General features: G+C 43.7%; 1 protein-coding gene across 2 annotated transcripts in view; it reads right to left on the bottom strand.

The window, feature by feature from the left end:
• The window catches only part of pdgfc (platelet derived growth factor c), a 63,704-nt gene that overhangs the window by 14,060 nt on the left and 23,207 nt on the right, over window positions 1-26,437 (bottom strand). For both annotated transcript variants that reach the window (XM_083786564.1, XM_083786565.1), the window contains exons 2-3: window positions 12,429-12,621; window positions 3,889-4,069 (exon numbers count right to left, since the gene is read on the bottom strand). In XM_083786564.1, coding sequence (XP_083642690.1) covers window positions 3,889-4,069; window positions 12,429-12,621 — 374 coding nt within the window. The remainder of the gene's footprint in view (window positions 1-3,888; window positions 4,070-12,428; window positions 12,622-26,437) is intronic.

Below are 26,437 nucleotides of genomic sequence, written 5' to 3'. Positions count from 1 at the left end.
ATTTCACAACAAGTTGTCTCAAAGACCTACAATAGGCTAAAGCCTTTGAAATGAGGACAATCAGGACATTTCTAGCCTGGCTAATAAGCCAGACCGAATCAGCCGTTGGCAAAAAAATAATAATTGCCTGCCGGCAGTGTGATTTGAGTCTGACTTATTAGCCAAGCTAGGACATTTCCACATTGGTGACAGTCACAAATTAAACGCACAGAACCACTATGTAAACTAAATATTGGCTTAGGCTAATGCCTATAAATAAAATGCACAGCTAGGAAACAATATCATACATACTGTAAGGCTGTAAAAAAAGTGCAGAGGCTTCAAATTTCACAGCATGCATAACAACTTTACAGGAAGGTGCGTAAACTGCGTATGGTTTTCAAAACACGGGTTTCTCAAAACGTGCTCCAAGTTTCCTACAGGCTTACACACTTGCGTTAACTCACCAAATCAATGCGTAGCAAGTTACTCGTTTAAATCCAATTTATCAAAGTTGTAACTGAGGAGAAGAAGTTTTTCAAAGCTCGCGTTTGCCGCCATTTCGCTTGAATCATTAATTAATTAGCACATGAATGAATCAGCTGGCTGCTGCTGCACAGGCACACATGCCCCTTCAGGACGTGTTGGGAGCAAAATCACACGTACAGTAACTAAGTAACTAACTAATAATTAGCAAAACTAACTCGTTACGTTACTCCGTTACCCCAAAAAAGTATTCCTCTTTATATAACACCGTTATTTATAAACACTGTTACAGCCAACACTGCACAATATGTCATACGAAAAGACAAAAAAGAGACAAAGAAAGAAAGCCGTCCTTTCATGTCCTACCCAGGATGGATTCAAACCCAGGCCTCCATCATGAGACCATATTTCAGAAGGTATCCCTGCTTGATCAGGGGAGATTTACTATGACATTCAGTCAGTACCATTTACTGCCACCTACTGTACATATACCAGTACAGTATAGGTGTCCTACGGTACTACGCAACAGCAGGATCTAAATGTCTCAATGGAAGTGTAGAAAGATCATCTCCAACCACTTCAGATAGTGCTAGTTATGCAGATTGGCTGAAATACGGGTTGAATTCATTAAAATAAGTCCCAGATTGCAGTTTGAATGTCAAGATAAGAAAACGTCTTTTAACAAGAGCGTATAGAGACCACATTCAGGCGTCCATGATACCTCAGGGCCATACATACTGCATTTAGAAACTTGTTGAAACACTCACTGCCTCATTGAAAACATACATCTTCCTGAGCGGGGGAACTCTGTCAGTAAGGTTCTGCCATGACTTGCTGTGAGCTTGTTGACAATGAAAGCATGAGCGCTCATTCTTACTGAGCCATGCTAGCTGCTCAGATCTCTTAAACTGGAAGGTTGTTTGGGTTGAGGGAGAACTCTGTGATGTCCTGTAGAAAATACAACACATCCCCCCCCCCTCCCCTCCCGGTCCTCCCTAAATCACATCCCCGTTTTATAATCTTACTCCTCTAACTGGCTCTAAAACAGCACCGTCTTAAAATAGACACTTTTATTCCTTTATTATACAGTCTGTTATTTCCATGACCTTACGACTGAGCAGATGCTGATGACTGATATGATGTGTGGTACATGAGGCATTTCCATGTCCAACAGATTATAGAGTAAGTTTGAGATCAGTGGGATTTAAGTGACACACGTTCTTACAGGAATCCTATCATTCGATGATAGGATTCCTGTAAATTCGATGAGTCTTTCGTAGGCTGGCGGTGAACTTCCAGCATGAGCTCTCAAGAACACATTGGGTTATATCAGTGTTATATCAGAATTTCACATGGCCTCCTCACAATGGAAGCATGTGTTGAGGATATGTACAGTAACGGTGCTAATCTGGTACAGGTATTGTTCACACATTTTCTTTTAATGCCGATATGCTTGGTTAAGTTTCATCAAAATATAGATACCCCTGTTCAAATATTACTCAACTACAAGTGAAAGTTGCTCAGTCAGACTTGCAAGTTAAAGTACTGGAGTATTCAATTCAATTCAATTTTTCAATACACTGCTGTATTGAAATGTCAACATTTTCAACAACAGAAGTATCAAAAAACACAAATACTAGTACTAAAGTGCAGATACTCAAAATCTTTAGTTAAGTAACAGTACTCAAATGCACTTTGTTTTACGGTCTGTCCACCGCTCCTGGCCACCTTCACAAAGCCAGGAGCCCACAGATTACTGAGGGGCCCGGTTGTTTACCGAGAGCTTGTCAACAGAAGTGTAACATGACAGGTTAAAACATGGCACTCGTCACTTTGGTTTATCTCTGGGCTTTTGTCAGGGAGTGCAGCAGGACAGAGAGCTGTGTGTGTGTGTGTGTGTGTGTGTGTGTGTGTGTGTGTGTGTGTGTGTTCTTAAGAATTATGAAAAGAGAGGCAAGAAAGATGAGGAGAAGGAGAGATGAGATTAAGGAAGGGTGAAGCCAAGGGCAGATAGATAGATCTTTGTGTAGCATTAGTCTATTTAAATATGCTCATTTGTTGAAGTACCACCAATTGGGGCACTCAAATCACTCAAAGTCAAGTCTCAGCAAAGACTATAACAACAAAGCTGTGTAAAATACACCGGATTTAGCAAGAATGCTAGTTTGCATCCATAGACCCCCATTCCCCCAAATATTATCCCTTCTGCTACCAGAAGGGTAGCCAGACCTAACCTAATAACATGCTATGCTTTATCATCACTTTACTCTACTCATTTTTTACTCTAAATTCAAGTCACCACATGGAGTCAGCGGCCTAATTGAACTGGACGATGATACCGATGTCCAAATTGCCTGTGTAGCCCTCTGCCCTACCGAACGACTCTAAATTGGACCATGATATGAACATGTGTAATTGTGTATCGAGGAAGGCTTATTTATGCAACCAGTGGTGTCTCCCCCCAATGGCCATTAGTGGAGAATGCAGGTGTGTACAGTAGCTCACTTGTTCAGACTAGTGATGGGAATTATTATTTTCAGTATACTCAGAGTGGTGTAAAGAGTGAGTGGCGAACAACTACGTTCACTTCAAAGCACCCGTTTTTAAACAGTTTGCGGAGCCTCTCAATAGTTCCCGGAGGTTACGGTGCACTATGCAGCAGAATAGACCATTTTGTGATGCATTTTTAAAAAGGTAAAACGCTCAGATTTGTAGATTCATCATAACATCCGATTCAATTTAACATGTAAATGGAACCATCTGAGGTCTACGTGAATCACATGATGTGTCGTCGCCACTTTCTCTTCATTCGAATCAGTTCACAAAAAGTTTGGCTCTAAATGATTTTTCCACCAGTTGTTTCAGTGCGTGGCTGGAGCTCCACCTGCATACCCACTCCCTGAACCGAAATGCAGTCCAACGTGAACGGGGACAGGTCGTTCGCGCAACACGTCCCCTCAGCCTATGGGATGTAATAAACTCTACACACTGGCCTGAATTAGCCCAGCGCAGTGGTATATTAGTATCGCAATGCGAGGCTAGGCCTGAATGGTATCCATCACAAGCACTGCATATAATTAGATTGAAATTAAATGTGTGCACTCGGGTTTCAATAATGTAAACAACAATGTTTACAGTATTTTAAAAGTCATTTGATGAATGAATGGTCTGAATGCTTTTAACAGAGAGGAACGCCCCCGCACCATCTGATGAACTTCCCAGTGGTCTGATACTATAGTGCAATTATTAGATTAGATTAGTAGTGTGGTTGCCTCGTTATGCTATTATCAAACATAGATGATATCAAACATATCAGTCTACATTTCCCCAATAGGTAATGCATGTAACTAAGAAGCCTGGCCGCCCACCCCCCCATGCCCCCTGCAAACTACCGTGGTGGTACAACAAGCAGCATGCACTCACCACAGGGAGAAGTGAGTAGCGAATACAGAAGCCAGGTTCCGACGGGAAATACTCGTCCGAGATGAAGCGGATCCTGATCTGACTGCCTTTGGACGTGTGGCCCGCTGGAGCGGACTGGGATCCACACCAACGACCCAGGATGGTGTTCTCAGTCGGGTCCTCAATCTCCACAAAGTCATACCTGGTAGAGAGAGAGAGAGAGACGCACAGAGAGTGAGGAGAGACAGAGCCTATATAGGAGAACACTGATGTTACAGCACATATTCCTTTTGTGTTGAAATGACACCCAATTAATATAAATTAAATGTCTGTATAGATGTCTGACTCAATGCACTCACATCACATGCAAGGAAGACCACTGTAAAAGGGTGAATGAAAATAAAATCTTAATTATGTGGTTCAATGTGCATGTATGCGGGCGTATCCGTCTGTCACTAGAGAGTTCAAGATAACATGTTTACATCCAGGTTTTTACATGTTAGTCATTTATCTAACGAGTGAGTTGTAGAGCCGTGACACAACATCCTGTTCATTAAAGTAGATGACATTTCCCAAGGTGTGTTTTTGTGTCGCACATAACCATATGTGGCATGACATCATGTGATGGTGAAAAGTTCCCAAAGCTTGGCCCATAATGATGAGGTCAGTTTTGTCCCAGTTAAACCCTGACAAGCCTTCTCTCCTCACCGCAAAGCTATTAGCTTACTTCATTGGGTTACTAGCTGCTGGAGAACAGATGTTCAGACACCAGCCTTTTCATCCGTTTCATTCAGTCTGGCTTCACCTCCCATTGAGCCTCTCATTCACCTCAATACTCTTATTCTACTACTCTGCCACCAATATGTGGAATGCACAGTCTGACGCCATCCCTTCTTTCAAAAAATAAGACCTGGAAATCCGGATTTTCAGGCATGAAGATGATGGCCATCTTTCAGGAGACCACAAGGGGAGGTATACTCACTTTCCCATAGAAAGGAGATGGCATTCACCGTCGTCATTTTCTTTCTTGTCTACTACTTTGTATAGTGTTTTATATATTTTTGATAAATATGTATTTTAGTGTTATTATTATGCCATGTTGATGAATTGAAAACATTCGACCACAATAGAAACTAGATCTGCACTGTGTCGAGTGCCTACTTGAGCGTTGCACACAAGTAGGCCATACATGGCCTACTTGTGCGCAAGCAGAGTGCACAACTACTGTCCATCACACAAATCTCAGCCTCTCTGTAAAACATTGAAATTAAATACTAAAGTTGGGTTATTATAACTGGCTGTCAATGGTGACGTAATTACGATATGTTTCAATATTGGTTGGGTAACAGGTAACGTATATACAGACTGTATGTAAGTTGTAAGTTGAAAGTACTATACTGCGGTTGGCTGGCATTTTTAGGCGCATTTGGTGACGTAATTAATGTCGGGTTATAACTGACCGTCGATGGTGATGTAATTAGGATTGTGACGCAATTGTTTCAGTGATGGGTGAATTAAAGGTAATGTCTGTACTGTATGTATGTATACATGTATGTAATCTGTAAATCTTTATTACGTCACCATCAAAAGCCAGTTATAACCCGGCATTGATACATATCTTAATTAGGTCACCATCAACATCAGTATATATACCTCCGAGCATATGCACATTCGCACCAGTACGACCACAATACTTGCGTGCTCTGCTTGCGCAAGTAACGAGTCCCCACTTCATTACTATTTTGTTATCCTTTTGGCCTACATGTCCGACTGTAGCTCGTGCTGTTTACATTTCTGTCTAATAAAGTATTCAATCAATCAAAAACCTCTAAGTCATCCTCTCATGTATCCTCATCCAGTCTCTTATTCACCCTCTCGTTCAAGCTCTTATTCAACCAATCCATCATTCAGCCTCCCATTCATTCGCTTCAAATAAGTGGCTTTGTTTACATTTCACTAAATTGGTTCAGACTGGTTTCAAGATAAAAGCAAGCAGTACAAGTGCAGCACAGATTGCAGCTGCTGTGATGTTAAATAAACTGGGTGGGGTTGGGACTTCCTGACATGGATGCCTTTGATTTGGAAAAGGTTACGCAGGGAGTCACTACGAAGAACAAAACAAACTTTTAGGAGAGGGCAAATGTCCACACTGTTTTGTGTATAGTCTATGGCTACAGAGATAAAAAGACGTTTCCTTTCAAATAAACATTCCCAAAATGAAGAGTGCCCTTATCCAAACCATTTAACCCATTTAGACCTGAGGCCGATTTTAAAACGCCTATATAAATATAGAGTATAAAAGAAAAAAAGAAAGAAAATACACAGCAACATTAAAAAAAAAAAAAAAAAAAAGATGCTTTCCCTGTTTTGAAGGAATAACCGGTGTGCCAGTGCACATACGTCGTCAAAATGTTTTCTGCACGTAGATCAAAGGCAGATCAAAGGCATGCAAGGCGCATCTGCGCACCAACAGCTGAGACAGTTATGTAGAGAAATCTGACAGGCATTCAAAAGGAACTCAAATGTGATGTTAATGTCCTGTAAGTAGACTTAATAAAACTAGTGTTTTATTTTTATTTTGAAGAGGAAGTTAGTGAAGTCTGTTTCAGTTGTAAACAAGCTACAAGCTACAAGCCCCCCCCCCCCCCCCACCCGAAGGTTATTTTTCAAATTAATTAGAAACGAATGGTTCGAAGTTCGAGTCCTAAAAACAGGGCTAGGGTACAGCCTTAGTGCGCGTTGTGTTTACAATCAGTTGATGAAACGGGAGAGAACAAAACCATAGCAGCACATTCAGCGCCGCACAGGTTCGGTTTAGACAAGTCATATTTCCCTGTCTTTTATAATGGTGTGCAATACAGGAGAGAACATTGAACGATGACTACAGTGAGTGTCCTGTCCTACAACATCACATGGGACATTGAGTGAGTGTCCTGTCCTACATTACATGGGAATTTGAACGATGACTACAGTGAGTGTCCTGTCCTACAACAGTATACATGATCGGACATTCAAATCAAGTTGCCGTGCAGCGCGGCGGGGTCAGGATATATCAGGATAGGCTAATGAGGATATCATTGGCAGCTGTGCATACTTGATCAAATAAGCAATAGATTTAACAAGCTAGATGATTTCAGGCGGAGAGAGCAGGAGAGTAGGAGAGAGAGAGAGAATAGGAGAGGGAAAGAAGGTACCGGAATGCATTTTTTCCCAATTTTGCCCGCCGCGCTGAAAACCTTGACCCGCCACCTGCCTGTGGGTTAACCCACGGGACCTGCAGGCAACAGGCTGGCCCGCGCATCACTAACGGATAGGCTTTCCCGGTCTTAATGTGTTGAAGAGTAAAGACGACAACACATTAGTCTTTCATAATGATCATTGGGTATTACGGTTTCTCCATAAAACTTTACAACCCATACATATACATACGACGCATATAAACACAACCTGCCTTGTTAACTCAAACCTTTTATAACTAAAATATTGGCTTAAAAGAAAGAAAAAAAAACAGCTGATGGGAGTATGCTAGAGTCAGCCAGCAAGGCTGAACAGATGCTATATTTCTAATCATTGTCGCCGTAATTCAATTTAGTGATGCTATATCTTTCATTTGAGCATGGCTTGGTAGCATTATTGTCATTTTGAGCATGGCTGGAGAGCCAATCATAACACTGGAACTATATTACATAGATTACATATTAGTCGAGTCTTTGGTGTGTGCCGTTATGCTTCAGAAGGAGACAGCAGCAGTGTGTCTCTGTGATCAGCTTCCACACACATCCTGACAGATGTTCCATTAATAATGTAGGAGGGACACATTGTCACACACAGACATGTGTCTCAGATCCTGCAGTGTTGTACCACATGTTTACAAATGTCCTGGAATATATAGAGCTACCTGGAGAAAGGAATCAGATCAGAGAGGGGGGGGGGGGCAATGAGAGAGAGAGAAAGAAGATGGGGGACAGAGTGAGACAGCTAGAGAGAAAGAAATAGGGTGAGGTACTGTATATACAGTAGAGATAAAAGACAGGGAAAAAACGGATTGGGAAAGACAGCCAGCCAGACAACTGTTTTTGATCAAATCAGCATACTATTTGCAATTTACTATTCCAAACGTTTTCATGTCCACATTGCATTGCATTCTAGACAGTAGACAGAACTGCACTGATCTGTACGATGTGCCAAAACTCTTCCGTTGCTGCCATGCCAACCAGCAGCAGACAAGACACACACTCTCTGCCCATCCCACGCATGCACGCATAAAGCTGAGATGTAAGAGTGTCTGTGCTTGACATTCAATCTGTGTGTGTGTGTGTGTGTGTGTGTGTGTGTGTGTGTCCTGTATACAGTACACCTCAGCAGCAATGAACAGCTGTCTCCCACCGAATACTGTCATGTGTTTATTACTTTGTATAGAATCATGTATCATACAGAGCGGTTTTAGCTGCGACCATGTATCCACTACAAGTCTTGTCGGGTCGGTCAGTCAGACCCGAAAATGTACAAAACGGAGAGCTCATCACGCACGGACAGCATGCTCCATTTTCCCATGATGCAGAGTTCGGCTGCGGGTTTGTCTGTCACTCACTCAGGGACAGTAGGTCAGAGAGCGGTTCTCGACTGACCACAGCATGTACAAAAACAACAACACAACGGTCGTCGGGGTTTGCCGACTGCTGAATATGCCGTGGAATTAGTTTTGATAACATAAACGATAGTTCTGTAGAGGCAGTATAACACTGTGAGCCAGTGACATCAGTGGGTATGCACTGTGTGAATTGTGTGCTCTAAACGTGACCGGACTGAAATTTTCTTTTTTTTTATATATATATATATATAAAAGTACAATGAAACAAGAGGCCATGAAGAAGCAGATAAGAATGTGTGAATGGAGAGAAATAAAGAGAGAGAGCGAGAGAGAGAGACTGAAATTGTGAAGTGATCGAGACTGAGACAGGAGAAGAATGAAACTGAAGTGGGAGAGATAAAGACTCGGAGATTACTTTTACAATTCGGGCATTCAGTAGACACTCTTATTCACTCGACTTCATAGACAGAATGAAGATTGCGTGCGTGTGTGTGTGTGTGTGTGCGCACATGTGTGTGTGTGTTAGAGAGAGTGAGAGAGAGAGAGAGAGAGAGAGAGGAGGGGAGGGGGGGGGGTAAGAAAAGAGAGGAAGAGACACACACAAATAGTGGAGATGTCGATAGCGTAGTTTAGACATGTGTGCGCACGTTGCTCTGCCAGCTGTGTGTTTTGGGACCTGTTCAAAATGCTGAGCCTCGGACCAAGGGAAAAAAACAAAACAACAGTAAAAAATAATGTGGTTTCTGGAGTGGTGGACGACGTGGCAAGGACTCCCGTGACCCTGGAAACAGGAAGTTGTAAGTGTTACTCTATTAAAGTTCTCTCCGTATGATCCTGTCAGAACATCTGGGCGACTGTGGTTTAGTCCCAACCCACGTGTTGAGAAACCCACGTGTAGAACCCGCCGGCCAACGTGCGACTAGAGATGAAGCATTGTGCAGATCCGTAATAGACGTGTATATATATATATATAATTATATATATATATCCTCGTCCACATGAAAGGTTATGCAAAAGATATTCATGCCGAATATGCACACAGGCTGCAGTCCAGCCTTATGTGCATAATAAAAGAAACATAATAATAAATGTGCTGGAACTCAGAGACAACTAGACTTGGTAACACAGGTAGCTGTAGCGGCACACAGTCTGGTCCACCTGTCACCTACTACAACAGCTTAAACAGTGTAAACCTGTCAAGGGTGATTGTTGATGTAGGAGCAGCGCTGAGGTCATGGCGTCCATCGACACCCTGTCAGCTCTCTGGGGACACACAGCTGCTTTCCATCAGCCAATAGGGGGCTCTTCAGGAATGGCTAACCGCACAGCGTGCGACTCGGCGCCTCTCACCTCCACCTCAACTCCTCTCGCCTCGTCTCTGGTCAGTAGTAGCCTCGTCTCTGGTCAGTGTTGATGCATTGACAGCAGAGCTGTAGGGTTTCATTCAGGGAGGATGAATCGATCATTGGACCTCATGGATTCCAGTGCGTGCGCGCGCGCGCGCGTGCGTGCGGACGGTTAGCTAGGAATGCTGTGTGACTTTGGAGAAATCCCATGGCCTCGTCTTAAAAAACACAAAATCGACTACATCAAGTAAATGCTGTCCTGCTTCGCCTAGTCGCCAAACAAATCACAGGGCTGGCGAGGGTTTCAATATTAACCAGCTGCTACGGTCGGCCAGGCAATCTCACCAAATGTCCTCGCTCCCACTCTACGTCTTTGAAAATGGACCACAGCAGGGCATATGTCTTTGAGATAACACAGGACACGTGGGCAGCATGACAACAACAGGGGAAACCCCCTGAGATTAGAAGCCAGTATCTCTCTAGATCTACCTGCCTAATATATGGATCTCTCTACCCATAGTCCATTTGTCTGCCTGGCTTTCTTTCTTTCCATCTGTCTACCTCTTTCTCTGTCTGTATGAATGTCAGTCCATCCATCTACCCATCATCCCATCTGTATAAGAATCAACCAATCTTTCTCTGTCTGCATGACTGTCAGTCCATCCATCTACCCATCTGTCTAAGAATCAACCTATCTTTCTCTGTCTGTATGACTGTCAGTCCATCCATCTACCCATCTGTCTAAGAATCAACCTATCTTTCTCTGTCTGTATGACTGTCAGTCCATCCATCTACCCATCTGTCTAAGAATCAACCTATCTTTCTCTGTCTGTATGACTGTCAGTCCATCCATCTACCCATCTGTCTAAGAATCAACCTATCTTTCTCTGTCTGCATGACTGTCAGTCCATCCATCTACCCATCTGTCTAAGAATCAACCTATCTTTCTGTCTGTATGACTGTCAGTCCATCCATCCACCCATCTGTCTAAGAATCAACCTATCTTTCTCTGTCTGTATGACTGTCAGTCCATCCATCCACCCATCTGTCTAAGAATCAACCTATCTTTCTCTGTCTGTATGACTGTCAGTCCATCCATCTACCCATCTGTCTAAGAATCAACCTATCTTTCTCTGTCTGCATGACTGTCAGTCCATCCATCTACCCATCTGTCTAAGAATCAACCTATCTTTCTGTCTGTATGACTGTCAGTCCATCCATCTACCCATCTGTCTAAGAATCAACCTATCTTTCTCTGTCTGTATGACTGTCAGTCCATCCATCTACCCATCTGTCTAAGAATCAACCTATCTTTCTCTGTCTGTATGACTGTCAGTCCATCCATCTACCCATCTGTCTAAGAATCAACCTATCTTTCTCTGTCTGTATGACTGTCAGTCCATCCATCTACTAGGGTTGGGTGACGATACGAATACATCGTCAATCGCGAATATACGAAACCAATCGCCGAATATTTTTATTAGGCGATTTCTCGGGACGATTTAGCCCAGATAACCTGTAAAGTGTGAGCAACAATTTGGCCCAGCAAAGTAGTAACAGCGGCCGGGTGGAAATCCCCCGTTATAATGGTATCAGTCCCCGCACTCAGCACTGTCAGCAGCCAGCATCGGGCACCGGGGCACGGCACTTACGGCAGCCTGGCTGGGAGCTGAGGAAGGCTGTAGCCTACATGTTGTTTAAGCTCCGGAGTCCAGACCCATGCAGTTTAATACAGTCACAACAGAATGCACACTGCTGTCTCGTGTCTCATCACAATCCCAATGCCTCACCCGTGAAGTCGGGGGGGGGAAATAAAAAAACTGTCTACTAGTGTTAGTGTATAGGCACGGGGATCATTCATTAGCTTTAGCGCTTAGCTTAGCGTGTAGCCAATACTGGTGCAACCCACTGATTGAACTTCATCTCCGCCTGTAATCTAAGTTATTTTATGGACAACGTGAACAAACCCCGACACCAGCGCTGCAAAAATAGACAGATCTACAAGCTCTCAACGCGTAGCGAACGGCACTGCAAAAACAGGCAGGACGCGACGCCTTGAGAGCCTGTGTCAGCTGTGTGGATCAGCCCGGGGCGGCCGCAGCAGCTTGTGGGCTCCGCTGCTCCGCTCCGAGCCTCCGACGACCGGTGCGGGGAGGGAAGGGAGCTACCTGGCTGCGCAGCAGAAACAGACTGATCTACAAGCTCTCAACGCCTAGCGAACGGAGCTGCAAAAACAGGCAGGATGCGGCGCCTTGAGAGCTTGTAGATATGGCTTTTTTGCGACCTGCAGTGAGCTGTTCTCACTTTACTTTTATGACACGAATACATCGTCAATCGGCGAATATTGGTCAGACGATGGGCGGTTGAAAAAAATTGGCATATCGCCCAACCTTACCATCTACCCATCTGTCTAAGAATCAACCTATCTTTCTCTGTCTGTATGACTGTCAGTCCATCCATCCACCCATCTGTCTAAGAATCAACCTATCTTTCTCTGTCTGTATGACTGTCAGTCCATCCATCTACCCATCTGTCTAAGAATCAACCTATCTTTCTCTGTCTGTATGACTGTCAGTCCATCCACCCATCCGTCTAAGAATCACCCTGTACTGTACGTTACATACTTGCAGATTCCATCCTCGGGGTCCTCCAGTCCAAATCGCTGGTCGAAGGTCAGCTGTATCCTCATGTTGCTGCTGGCTACCAGCCTCCAGACCAGTGCGGTGTTCCTGGGGTAGGTGTGTGGGTAATCTGGACTCTGCACCATTCCCTCTCCAGTCACCGTTAGGATCTTCTCCTGGTGGGAGTCCTGAACGCCTGGCAGAGAAACAACAGTTAGGATCCACCCAGGAAGACTCCATAGCTGTTATTATCCTACTGTATATCTGAACAGCGAAAAGGATCAATCTATCGTCTAAACGTAAGGTCACTCTGTCTAACAATTTATTCCATTAAATGTGTTTGTCACAAAAGAAAAACACACACACACACACACACACACACACACACACACACACACACACACACACACACACACACACACACACACACACACACACACACACACACACACACACACACACACACACACACACACACACACACACACACACACACACACACACACACACACACACACACACACACACACACACACACACACACACACACACACACAGCAGCAGGGGTACAATATAGAAACACTGTTGGAAGTTTGTTAGTGGTTCAAACAGATGACTAACCATATCCGCGGCACGCTCTGGCACTGGCATTGAAATGCTTGATTGCGGTTTTATTTTTGCCATGCGTTTTGAGTGAGGAAACACCAGCAGCGTGATTCATGTTGACTTCATTCAGCGACAGAAAGGAAAACACTGGCAGGTTCAAGTTGGCTCCGAGAGCAGAGCCTGGACACGATCAGAAGAACCAGGTTCAGAGCCAACACTGGAACTCTGGACGCTTCCAAGGACAATATTTCTGACCTGAGAAGTGGTCTGTCCAGTGGCGTAAAAGTACTGTAACTAAGTACACTTTGGTACTTAGTATAACGTATAGACCACACTATTGCTTTCAATAAGCAAAGATAATGATCAGATGGGGTTGTTGCCCGACCCGTGCCAGCGTATTTGTAATATATTTCCCAAAAAGTAGCGGATGTTTACGTCAGTTTGAACCGGAAGTGAAAGTCGGCCAGGTCACAGTAGTGGAATTGGGCCTGTCTATCCGACATCACAACTAGTCAATCTAAGCTCTAATCAAGCGCCGAATATCGCATTTTTGGCAGATGAGCCATAATGCATATAAAGCCGTCTTTACATGGGGATTTTTTGCCGTTTTTTACGTGATCGCAGCTTGGCGCTAGCAAAAAATGCTACAACATGCTAAATTTGACGCGAATCAACCACCGATTAAACAAAACTGGCCTTTACGGCTATGGCATGCTGGACAGAGTAAAGGTAAGCTCACTTAAAAGTCAGCACTGACTGAAGTTGTTCATACTTATCAATGTTGGATAGCTAGGCCACGATCCAGCTCTTTACTAATCCTTCCTTTACACCAGCCTTCATATCAAGATCCAACTTGATGAAAGCTCATTCTCTTCACCTGGCATAGACTCCAATGCCGCCTATCAGAAATATTAAAAAAGGTATAAAACAGACATGACACGCTTTTTCTGATTACATCAGATTGCAAGTATTACTTTGATGTCTTCATTTAGAGCTGGGCCCACGCCAGGCCGAGACCAGTCTGACTGACAGAAGAGCCGACGTAAAGAAAAACAAAACCCGGGCAAGACTTCTCAATGAACAGACTCTTTCACAACACCCAGGAGCTCTGGCACCCAAAACAAACTGTGCCTTCCTCAAATAATACACACCTTGTTTGGGGCTAAAGCAAACTTTTGCAAAGCCATTCTTCCTTTGCACTCCTCGCAGGTAGCGAATGGATGTTTTGTGCAGTATTGACAAAGACGCGAGGGGTTTCCGTGGCCAGAGTGCGCCTCGGGATCCGGTACATTTGACAAGGCAAAACCCCTCCGTGATCCCATTCATAGTCATCCAACCAGGCTTCTCTCTCTCTGACTGCAGCCAAGCGCTCTTTTGATGTCTTTGCAGAATTGATTGAAAGAAAGGAATAAATGGGTTTTATTGCCCTTTAATCAGAGCTGCAAGTAGCTACAGAGCACCGTTTGATTGACTGCAGGGTCCTCTCTCACTTCAGTTTTCTTGCTCAGGACTAGGCAACAAGCTGATAGCTTTTGTATTATTAGAGTCTGGCCTTCCATCACAACATGTTTTTAATTACATCCCTATTACAGGGGGCTCCAACATATAGGACCCATAAAGTACATAATGATTAATGTAAAAAATATACACGATGGTTGAATATATGACCCCAGATGTACTGTACACTACAGTGAGTGGAACAGTAAGTATAACATATGGTTTTAATGTAAGCGGTTCCAACAGGAAAGAAAATCCCCCCAACATACCGGGGCAATTCTACATAGACACATGGTTTTTGGGGACCCACTCCTGAGCATATACTGCCTTGGGAAAAAATCAGTTAAACGTTGAATGGAATGCTTTGTTATTAAGGTTGTAATTAAAGGGGGAGAAATGTGAAAGGAAAATCTGAGGTTTGCTGCTGTGGCGAAAAAGAGAAGAGAGAAAAAAAACTCCAGAGATGAATGAAAAGAAAGTTAGACTCAGATGAAAAGGTATAGTCCACACACAGACCTGCATGAAATCATACTTAATCCTAAAAGTCTGGGAATATCTTGTATAATCCTATGAAGCACTCATCAAGTGTAATTGCAAGAGGTGGGTGAACAATGTCACCACATTCCTCTGCAGGAATGAGCCGAGTGATTCTGTGGTTTCTTTTGTTTTCCAAGCGGCGACCGTTTACAAAAAGAAAGTACCTAGGCTCTCCCTGAATGCCCGTTTGTGATCAACACAAGACCCACGAGGCTGCAAGTCGCACACACACACACACACACACACACACACACACACACACACACACACACACACACACACACACACACACACACACACACACACACACACACACACACACACACACACACACACACACACACACACACACACACACACACACACACACACACACACACACACACACACACACACTTTGTTTCGTTTTTTTTGTCTCCTAAACTTTCTCTGTTAATATAAAACCTCATGTTCAGCCGCTGTACTAACACACACTCCAACAGTCGGATCCAATTCCAGGCCTTGAAAGTCCAAGTTGAAAATGACCTCACTCTCAGGGTTAACCAGTGTTGTTCTGTGATCAGACAGCGCTCCCTCCACGCTGAATCACCTCAAACATGACTTCTCCTTGACCTACTTATTTTTTTTTCCTGTGAGGAAAGTAGAGCCGGCTATTAGGAGAGGAAGTGAGTCTGAATAAATAGGAGGCCGAGCTGTACAGAGCTACCATTGTGCTTTGTTCACACGTTGGTGGGTGAACCATTCATGCTGTTAAACATTAACTTCCCCACAACTGAGAACAGAGAACAGTGTGCACGCAGGGGTCTATGGAGAGAGAGAGAGAGAGATGCACACTGGTACAGTAGGAGCACACACAAAGACTTCTGCTAGAATAATGTCTGCACACTCCTCCTGGGACTAATAAGAATATTACATTTAACCACTTAAGCCTAGTTAGAAAATATAAAATGATATTTTTTAGGGAGGGACAGACAGTAGGCCGACATGAAATGGGGAGAGAGAGATGGGGGGAAAGGCCGTCGGGATCGGTGTCGAACCCGCGGCACACTGCCAGACCGGGCCACCAGGCAAGGTGCCTGGACCGCTGAGCCACGGCCCAGGCCAGAAAATAGCAGATCTAAACACTCACAACACGTCACAAGCGTGTACTTAAAATAATCAATTATCAATTAATAACCAGCTGCTGTCTTATATCTCCAGAATTGTGCTATGAAATGTAAATATCTGTATTTGTGTGGAAACAACAACAGGATCTGTCCAGGTGACTAACCGTGAGAGTGTAGGCCTTAGCCTACTGCAAATGGAACCAAAGGACCCTTTTATAACAAACTCTGAGACTGTACAAATGGACTGTTATGGGTCAATTTGGTTGTATTTGTACACTCTCAGGTAGGCCAGTCTCCAAACCATAATATATCGCACCTCACGCACAGCTGTCGGTTGTACTGTATGTTGACATTGGCTTGGCAGGTATTAAAGAACATCTCTCATATGTGTCGAAATCGCGGGGGTCTGCATGGGGGTCCGCGGTAGTCTGTGGTAGAGTGACTCGCCGTCTGTGTGAAACAACTGGGGGAGGACTATAGGAGGGGGACTCACGCACCGTGCCAGCGAGGGCTAGTCAGATCAAGATATCGTCGTGAGCTTGTAGATTGGCCATTTTCAGCACGCGGAAAGATGCAGCCATGCAGGCACTGCAATACTACTATCCCATTGGCTGAGAGGTCGGCTAGAGGCAAAAAGTGTGCTTGCCTAAAGACGAGGCAGCCAAAGAGAAGAGAAGTTGTCACTGCCAAGCCTATAGAATGTAGCCCAGTCTGCTTCGCAGCTGGTCAAAATGTGTTTAACTATTTTGAAATATTTTGAACATTTTCACCTGTAGTGATGCCAGGGCTTAAGTGGTTAAGAATATCAGTATTGCTCTGTTCTTAACAAAGAAAGCGAAGATAATTGCAAGGGTTGCACAGGGCGTGCACAAACACATGCACACCACACGCACACACACACACACACACACCTGAGTAAAAGCAGAAAATTACATGCTGCATGTTTCTCATCCAAGAGCAGAGTCTTGTCCAGCATTGTGTCAGGAGGAGAACTACAATAACCTCATTCATATTAAATCATGACCTTGTCCCATTACAACCAAGCCTGGGGTCTGCTGGTTTATCTGGTGTTCATATTCTGTGATAGAGCGGACATAACTTTGGCTTCAGGATCATTTAAATACACAGCAATTCTCCGAGCAAAGGTCTAGCTGCTTTAAACATGAGCTCACACATCAAATGCTAGAAGGGGAGAGTCGGCCTGTATTTCTCCATGTCAACCCTGACTCCAAGGTAAGTCACTCTTAAGTTACCATGCCATGCCTCGGAGTTCCTAGTACCATGTGGCGTATGTGTCGGCATATGTGGCGGTGTTCTTTAGGGGGGCAATTATTATTTTTCACACATTAGATCCCAATGCCACACCGTTGGCCTCAAATACGTCGTACATCATCTGTAACCAGTCATGACAGATATTTCCTCTCCTGTAAACGACAGGCCATGCTGCCGTGACAGTGACACTAAAACTAAATTGTTTTTAATGCTGGCCCCATTGTTGCCTCATGATCAAAGCTGGAACGGAGGCTTCGGAAGCCCCTGAGGGGGCGGAGCTACACCAGGCTCCTGTCAGTTGATATGAAACCGAGACCCAACAATGAGTTCCTATTTTCTTTCCCCCAGACCGTATACGATGGGATGCAATCACATCTGTGCCTTGTTAGGCCTGTGTGCAGCGCGAGTACAGGTGCAGTAAATTCCCGGCCCTGCTTAGGATATTTACTGCCGTTGGTGCTTTTTACAGTCGATGTGGGTAGAAGAGAAAAAAGTGAGGTCTGAATACTCACCGCGGGAATCTTTCATGCCATTAAAAAAAAAGAAGTTAGCTTCATGAGACCACTGGGGGCAGTTCTGTAGTGGTTTAGTCTGCCAGACATGTTATCCAGCACTAAACAAGATGTGATGAGTCTGACACTGCACATTACGGCTTCAAATAATGTCTGCTGTCTAATATAATCTACTGTCTCAATGGGTGTTGTGTCCAATGTATTGGTCTGCCAACAAGACAAATTGGCAGTTCATTTATTGTGCAGTGTGTGCCTATCGGTTGTAACCTGAGCAAAGACACAGCTGCGTAGCCAGGTTTTCCATAGACGAGGCAGTGTTCTCTCTTAAAACCTTGGAAATGTTTTACAATAAAAGACCAGAGGGCAAATATTAGCGATATTAAATCACAGCCAATTTGAATATCAAAGACAGTTTGACTGGCAGATTGAATCATCCCCCGTTGGCTCTGACTTCTGTCAAGAAAGGATTAAATCAGGATTTACCTCCATAATGGTTTTATTTAGCCAGGCCAGCTCAGACTGCAGTCAAACCGATTCACCCGATTCGACTGTTATCAATAGACAAGACTGCAGTGATCACTTAGGATCAGTACGACTGTTTTCGAGTATGGGCATGCTCTGCCGACTGAAAAAAGAAAACGACAGGATTAATAAGGTTGGCGAGCATGCGTTAATATTAGGACCGCGCTGCGACATGCTTGCGGTTATGTTTAGGGGAGGGTATGAGGAGGCTTGTCATTTTCACTAGGCTCAGTAGACCTGACTAGACCGATAAGATCGGTTAACGTGTCATCAACGCCAATCGCAGCCAGTAGGCTCCAGGCGAGCCGATCGGCTGGATAAGATCGGCGCAATAAGTAACCTACTGGGAATTATCGGTTGACCGATTTGCCTCAAACCTGAGCTTTAGGAGCGACTGGCGCACGGTTATTTTCAAGTGATCAGACCAGACACACGTATTCACAGAAATTGTTGACTTATCTGCACTGGCTGCTGTGGTAACGATGTAACAACGCATAGGCGTGCCTAACCACTTAACCCATTCTGCGCGGGAACCCCTTTTGGTGTTTTACCCCCTCAGGTCGGGGAACCCATTTTGGGGTTCTGTACAGTATGTACAGTATTCAAAAATGTAAACATTTTGATGCTGCTATATAAATATTTGAAGTTTTTCAGAAAACCTAGGTCAGGATTTAGAGGCGTTTTTAAGAATCGGCCTCAGGCCTAAATGGGAACCCCATATGGTTGAGTGGAGAAGTCCATCAGGGCTCTATGCTAGTGTATTTTCTGTTTTCTGTTATTGTGGTGAAAGCTTTCGCTGGAAATAGGCGATCGACAATCTCAGCGAGTCACCACGCGATGCGTTGTGAGCTTGTCGATCTGCTATTTTTAGTGAAAGTTTCGATCCCCACGATAAGGATGCTGGGGTCGTATGATAGTAACGCTTGCTAAAAATAGATGATCAACAAGCTCACAGTGTGTTTCATTGAACACACATTGTGAGCTTGTGCATAGGCTATTTTTCTGCAAGTGACACCATATTGCATATTACATGCGGTCCCCGCCTATTATAATAGCGCCACCATGAGCTGGACCAATCGGTCACCTCACAGTTACACACAGAAACACAGAGAGACGTGACACAGACACTGACAAGGGCAACCCCGGCATTTAACTTCATATGAACACTGAGAGAAACAACGAGCAAGTATGTGAGAAGGAGAAAGACGCTCAGTAGTAAAAGTCGCTCAGTCAAATTTGTTCTCGAGTTTAAATACCGGAGTACAGTATCCAACAAGTATATCCCAAAATACAAATACTCAAGTAAATTAAGTCCATAAAATAAAATAAAACAATTTACTTAAATACAGTACTAAACTATACTTGTGACATGATATGACATCACTCTTGTCCAAATGTGTAGTCGGGGACAGTCATTCATATTGGCCTCCAAGTTGTAGGGTTCTCGAAATACCCATAACCTGCAGGGACGGTTGTCTGAGATTAGAAATTCACACAAAACATTCAAGAGATTTAGTTCTTTGGCCTGCTGGCAGCTTGCACAAGGCATTTGGCACCGATCAGTGGTTTGCAAGATTAGCCATGGACAGACTGACACAAAATGTGGGGAACACAGATACTGTACAGTACATACATACACAGACACATAAATACGCATATAAGGGGGACATAAGGACACACACACTTCTAGACGGCTCACCCACCCCTTAGGCGTCATGCCGCACAGAGACAGAGAGAAGAGAATCTTCAGCGATAGCTGCTGATGTCCTGATGACATCAGTGACCGGTACAGTGCTCAGTCATAAGAACACCTGAGCTCCAGTACCCTCTCAGCAACAGGTGGCTGATCACAACCCCTTAAATAACCTTTAACTAATGGGGCCAGAGGTCAGAGGGAGCCGTAACCTCAGAACAGGCACTAAAAGGGGCCCGCCGTCTCTCCAGACTCCCAACTAAACCAACACGGTGACAGGAGGGGCTGTCTGCTAGCTTATCCTCCGAACGCTCCGCCAAACATCTGCAGCTCGGATCGGATGACCCAACTTGACACCACAACACCGCAGCGAGGAGCTGTAATGAGTGCATGTATATGTGTGCATGTGCATACGCTTTGTGGCTTACGTGGGTGCGTGCACATGCCTGTGTGAAGAGTGAAAGTGAGAAGAGAAACCGTGAGACTTACTTCAGTTTATGTTTCTCAGTCAGAACAGAGAATTGGGTCATGACATGTTCTGGGTCACAAATAAACAACAACATCATCAGAGCAGCACTGTGTTATTTGATACACTGGGTTCTGGTTCTGTGAATTAAAAAGCAAAAAAAATCTGTTCAAATCCTGCTCATTTTACAATGAATACACACTGACTGGAAAACCTCTGCACTGAATTAGGTGCAAACACAAAGCCCAGAAATGGCCTGAATAACTTGTACCAGACACAAACTGGACAGTGTTTTCTAAAAAAGCATCCCAGACGTCTGTTAGCACCCGTCAGCCCAATAAAGGCAGTGCATGTGCTGCAGTGGACAAAAACCCCTCCCAAAAAACATATGTGACTAAATTGAATTGAACTCTTTCGACACTTGGGCTTTTTCACGTTCTTTCCAACGACCAAGTCTTGTCATGCAGCAGTAGAGGCCGTCCTCGGGTTACAACGCTTCCTTCGTCCCTCAGCGCTTTAGCCTCAGCCTCTAATTAGTGCCTATGCTGGTGTTTGGCACTGGAAAAGGAAGATTGTGTGTCCGTTTTGTTCTGTTGGCCCACGGCCGATCCTTTCACTATGGAAGTCTATTTGTGTTCGGGTAGAACGTGTTGACCCTCTGGGACGTCATGTCTCCTCCTGGAGCCTGGACTGAAAGCAAAAGTCTGAAGGCGGGAAGAAAGGCTATTTCTATATTTGTGTTGTGCAGAGTTGAACCCACATTTGAGCTACCAGTCACTACGTTTGTCCCAAAAAGCACACAGACCCTGTGTGGAACCAGTACAGATCACAAAGCTTTCCCTGGCAATGTTGCAGTCAGGTGGCCAATCGCTACAATTTACACCTCAACTGTCAGCCCTCACAATAGGCTGGCAGAAAAATAAACAGGGTGGAAGACTTTTCTTACAAAAAGCAGCAAGGCCCGACCTGACCTCTGGGTCATGCCTGCCACTGACAATACCACGCCTTTAAATAAACAAAACTCATCTGTCCACAGCTGTGGACGGCAGGCTCCATGACTCGCTTTGTAGTCCCATCTGTGAGCTGGACAGCCGGGAGGTTTTGGAGTAAATTACTGTACAGTTTGAGCTGGAGAGCCAGAGTGGGCAACTTTGCCTTTGCAAGATTCCCAGAATCAGCAATTAAGGCTGATTAGAGATAAAGGTTTGTTGCATGGAAATCCCACTTAGACTTGATTGGCGATTGCGGACGGATTTGTACATGCCTCGAGGTCTAGGTGAACCGTTTAGAATAGCCATATTATAGTTAAGGCCTTTTAACGAGTAGGATTTGTCAGTTGTCGTTTGTTAAGACAACATTCAAAGTTGGCTCCACTTCCCCGGCTCAACTACAACAATAGCACACAACTACTGCCCAAGGGTCGGTGTCCAGAAATCTCCCAGGCAAAGTAAAAGACAACAATACAGGCACAGGGAAGGGTCTGTGCAGATACAGACACCACCACACATGTGTATACGTTTATTATTTATTTAAAAGGAAAATCCTTTAAACTAGATCTGTCTGGAATGCCATGAATGTGAGTTGGCGTCTCAGTGAATGCTTGGTTGTAAATGAGGTAATGGCCACAATCCCACACCCTAAACTCCTCCCATTTCCACATTAGGCTAATTATTAACTGTAATCACAACTTAAATGATGACAAGATAAGGGTAGGATAGTTTTTGGCACCGAGTGGACAAACAGCCATTAAGTGGACAATTATAGCCATTAAATTAAATGCCACGTGCAGCATATCAGGAGCCTCAACTAGAAATAAAAAATACCACTATTAGGTGATTTTGTTAAATTAACCTTCAGCATGACACAAAATGGGAATTCTCAACTGCCCTTGGATTCTTGGAGCCAAGCATGTGAACCTGGGCCAAACTTTAAAAGGTTTAATGGGATTCTCAGATGCAGTTAAAGTGAATGATTCATCCGAGGCATTAAAGGAGGAGACAAGTATAGTTATACGTTTCAGTCGTATCATTTAAAGAATAATACAGAGTGGCTCCGCTGCTTTCCTTCCTCAGAGATTCTCTAAGAGATGCTGATCGATTTCTTTAATTACCAGTTGCCCTGCCAAGCCCTCCTCTAACCTCCTGACCTGACTGTCTAGGGATGCATGGGGAGCAGTGTTGGCCTTGCAGACCCCTCCGTAATGAAATTCTCTCGTTTTTTTCCTTTAACCTTAATATACTCAGAGATCATTTGCGGAGCATCTGTGCTTATTGGCAGAAATGCCGCCCCATCAGGCTCATGCATGTTAAAAGACGGTCATACCCGAGACCGCCACCGTTCTAATATGTTTCCTGCCCTACTCAAGGGCACACTGATACCAAGGGGTCGATTTAGGACTTCTATGTTACTTACTTCTATATTACTAATCTAATTACAGTATTATGATCTGGGGGCGTGTAGTATGTCATATTGCAATTTTGGGCATGTTAAGAAGCGCTTTTGACACCCCGCGGAGTGCGCAAAACGGCCTTGAATTAGTCATGGGTGTGTTTAAGGCGTGTTTGAGACGTACCCAATCAACATGTCCGTACTATTCTCTTTACCAGTCAGCTGATGTCACATACGGAATGCGCACTTTGGGGGTCGTGGTATGACATTTCTTCAGGCTGGCACCATAGAAGACATGACATGCCTTTGTCACATTTGGGTTAATTATTCCTATTGCACTGCATGCTGTCACCTTTATGCCTCAAAAGAACAGACCCACCTTTCAGATCGGAATGGAATTGCGAGTAGATAGCAGCATATTGGCAAATTGCCAATCCATGCGTAATTAATTAATTCGATAACGATAGAACCATGTACCATACAGCGAATGAAAGCAAGATTCATAAGGAATATGGAGATTTTTACATTTAATAAAACGGTTGAGAAATGAGAGAACCATGAGTGTTTATAGGCTAATATCAACGTTTTTTTTATGAAAGACCAAACGGGCTGTGAACTTGAAGAGCTCAATCACCATCCCGACACGGAAGAAATATAGCCTAGTGCATGCATGTATATGCACTGTTGCACTTGCACACAGTAGCCTACACACGCTCTTTATTTGTTTATATTGAAAAACACCAGTAAAATAACGTTTATTATATTTTATTTCATTCAAGTCACGACGAAGGAATGAGTTGAATGCGTGCTGCGTAATGCTGTGGCCCCGATGGTATGGTCTTCGCTGAGTTCGCTCGTAGCATTTTATTGAAGAAGACTTGAATCGGGTGTGATACAGCATATGAAAGCACATTTCCCACGGATTATGGAGATGTTTTTATTTATTTTTAAGGTTGAGAAATGAAAGAATTATGGCCGTTTCTAATCTCAACATTTTTTTTTAAAAGACGCAAAACCGCCATGTCTCATAGAAACAAGTAAATAGGTCTATAAAAATAAGAGCATATAACAGGGGTCTGTAACCTATTTTAAATGAAGTGCCATGTTTTTATTTTCTAAATAGTGAGTCTGCCATATCCAGATTAATTTGAATGACACCACATTAAAATAAAAAAACATATTTTGATTGTCCACAAATATAAAGTTCTTCCTTCTTTTTAAATATGTTCTTGCACATTGTTATAATGATCATTATATATCCCCCTGCAGTCAGAGTTCATAGTTTTAATGAATGAATGTGATGCATTGTGAGCTGGTATAGATCTGCTATTTTCAAAAGTAATCTTTTTATTTAATTTTTGGATTAGCTGTCCTTAGTTGGGCAAATGCATTCATCTGGGGATCCTTGACATGGGAATGTGCTGTGTGACGATCACTGGTTTAAACAACATTAGGAGAAAAGCCCAAATAACCACTTTAGAAACAAGAAAAGCAACCACACAAAGCAACTTTACAGAAAAATAAGCCGCTTATAATAAACAGACATGGCAACACTCTACCAGCCTTCCAGAGCCGCTCAAGTGTCAAATCAAACAGTGCTTTTTGCGTTTATGAGGTGGTCAGACCCACGTCTAATCGTTATGCGCTGAGTGTCTTTAGGTCAAGGGGCTTAATAGCAAATTGCGCAAAGCGAGAATAATTAACATATGGACACTCCCACAATGCTAAAATATTCAGGGACGCGGTATGCCAAATGTGTGTGCGTTCAACACGGGCCGAGTGCGTTCAACACGGGCCGATATGCCTTTCATAATACGAATGTGCGCAGAGCGAGGCCAATTTATGTATCACGACCTGGTAAACTGCACCTTCAAAATCGACCTGCAAATGTCCAAAGAAGGTATATGCTCTCCTCCTTGTCTTATGGCAAATACGTCAACATATTGCAGTCAAAAAATGTATTTGATGTTAAGTCGTCACTGTTCAGACACTGTTTTGGGGGTTACGGGGAAAAGCTGCTGGTTTAAACCGCCCTACGCCAGCGTCAGGGATGACCATATTGGCCATATAAATGCAGCCCATATGTCCATATATGACATATCTGGCTGACAAGTTTGACATGAGATGTCATCTACAGATGTCAAAATTATATATATATTTCTTCTTACTTTAAATATATTATTGATGCATTTCTTTCAGGCGTAGACATTAGACAAACATCAGATTCGGTTAGCATTAATATGAGACCAGGTGGGTTTTAGACCTGCCACCTCCCGGAGGCCACAGGCTTGTTTGTCTAATTATCAGACAAACCTCATGCCTCCAAACTAAATCTGTTCACCACATTCCTTCTCGGATGCTAAAGCCAAACCCTCCGGTCTGCACACACCATTGCAACAGCTTGCCACAGGCTTCACTTCGTTAAACCAAGCAGGTTTGTACCTGGCTCTGCAGAACTGACACAAATACAAAGTTGTGAATTTTTGAATTGAAAAAATGTGATAAATCTATGTTTTTGACAGTGAATGTCTGAGGGCGAGGGCAGTGCCTTACTGCCCGAAGGTTCATTCAATATGAGGAGCTTGTATTGTCACAATTCTGATGTTAGTGGAGCTTCTCTCCGGGGCGTCATTCATTCCAATGATCAATCATATCAATATAAATATAAACAAATTAGATGGTTTAACATTGTTTGGTGAACACAGATATTTACTGTTCAAGTTGGAGATATCAAAGCATATTATGTTGTGAAATGTTATTACAGCATCACAAAGAATAGCATATTAACCATCTTTACAAGATGCTAGACAGAATAGGTTTGTGATGCTCCTACAGTATTAAATAGATATAAGCATGCATGTAGGCATGTGCGAACACACACACACACACACACACACACACACACACACACACACACACACACACACACACACACACACACACACACACACACACACACACACACACACACACACACACACACACACACACACACACACACGTAACTTTTGTTGCAGTGTCATGTACAAAATAGGGCATTCATGTATGAGGAAAATAATGAAATATGGAGATTTGTGTCTGCCCAACAGCGACAATAATGCACATTATTCATCATGAACTGAAGCCTTGCTATGGATGGATGCCACCCGACTGACTAAATGCCATTTCTGCTTGTGTGAAGTGACTAAACACTGTAAAACAAAAATAAAGGATAAATAATTAAAATAAATGGTCTCCACAGGTCATTAAGTTTCTATCCATCTCTCATTTGTCAAAGGTTCTCCTAGTCCCAGACCTCCACTTCCTCTCCTCTCCTCTCACTTGCTCATAAAGCAAGCTCTTTCATCATCTGTTTGTTCCCCTCCAAACACCCCCCACTACTGCTGGAGGCAAACAATATCAGAGGAAAACAA

This window comes from Protomyctophum parallelum, assembly GCF_964188405.1.
Source record: "Protomyctophum parallelum genome assembly, chromosome: 16".
In the NCBI taxonomy this organism is placed as follows: Eukaryota; Metazoa; Chordata; class Actinopteri; order Myctophiformes; family Myctophidae; genus Protomyctophum; species Protomyctophum parallelum.
Note: the sequence above shows the minus strand (reverse complement) of the source record. Positions and strands in the feature narration are given on the sequence as shown.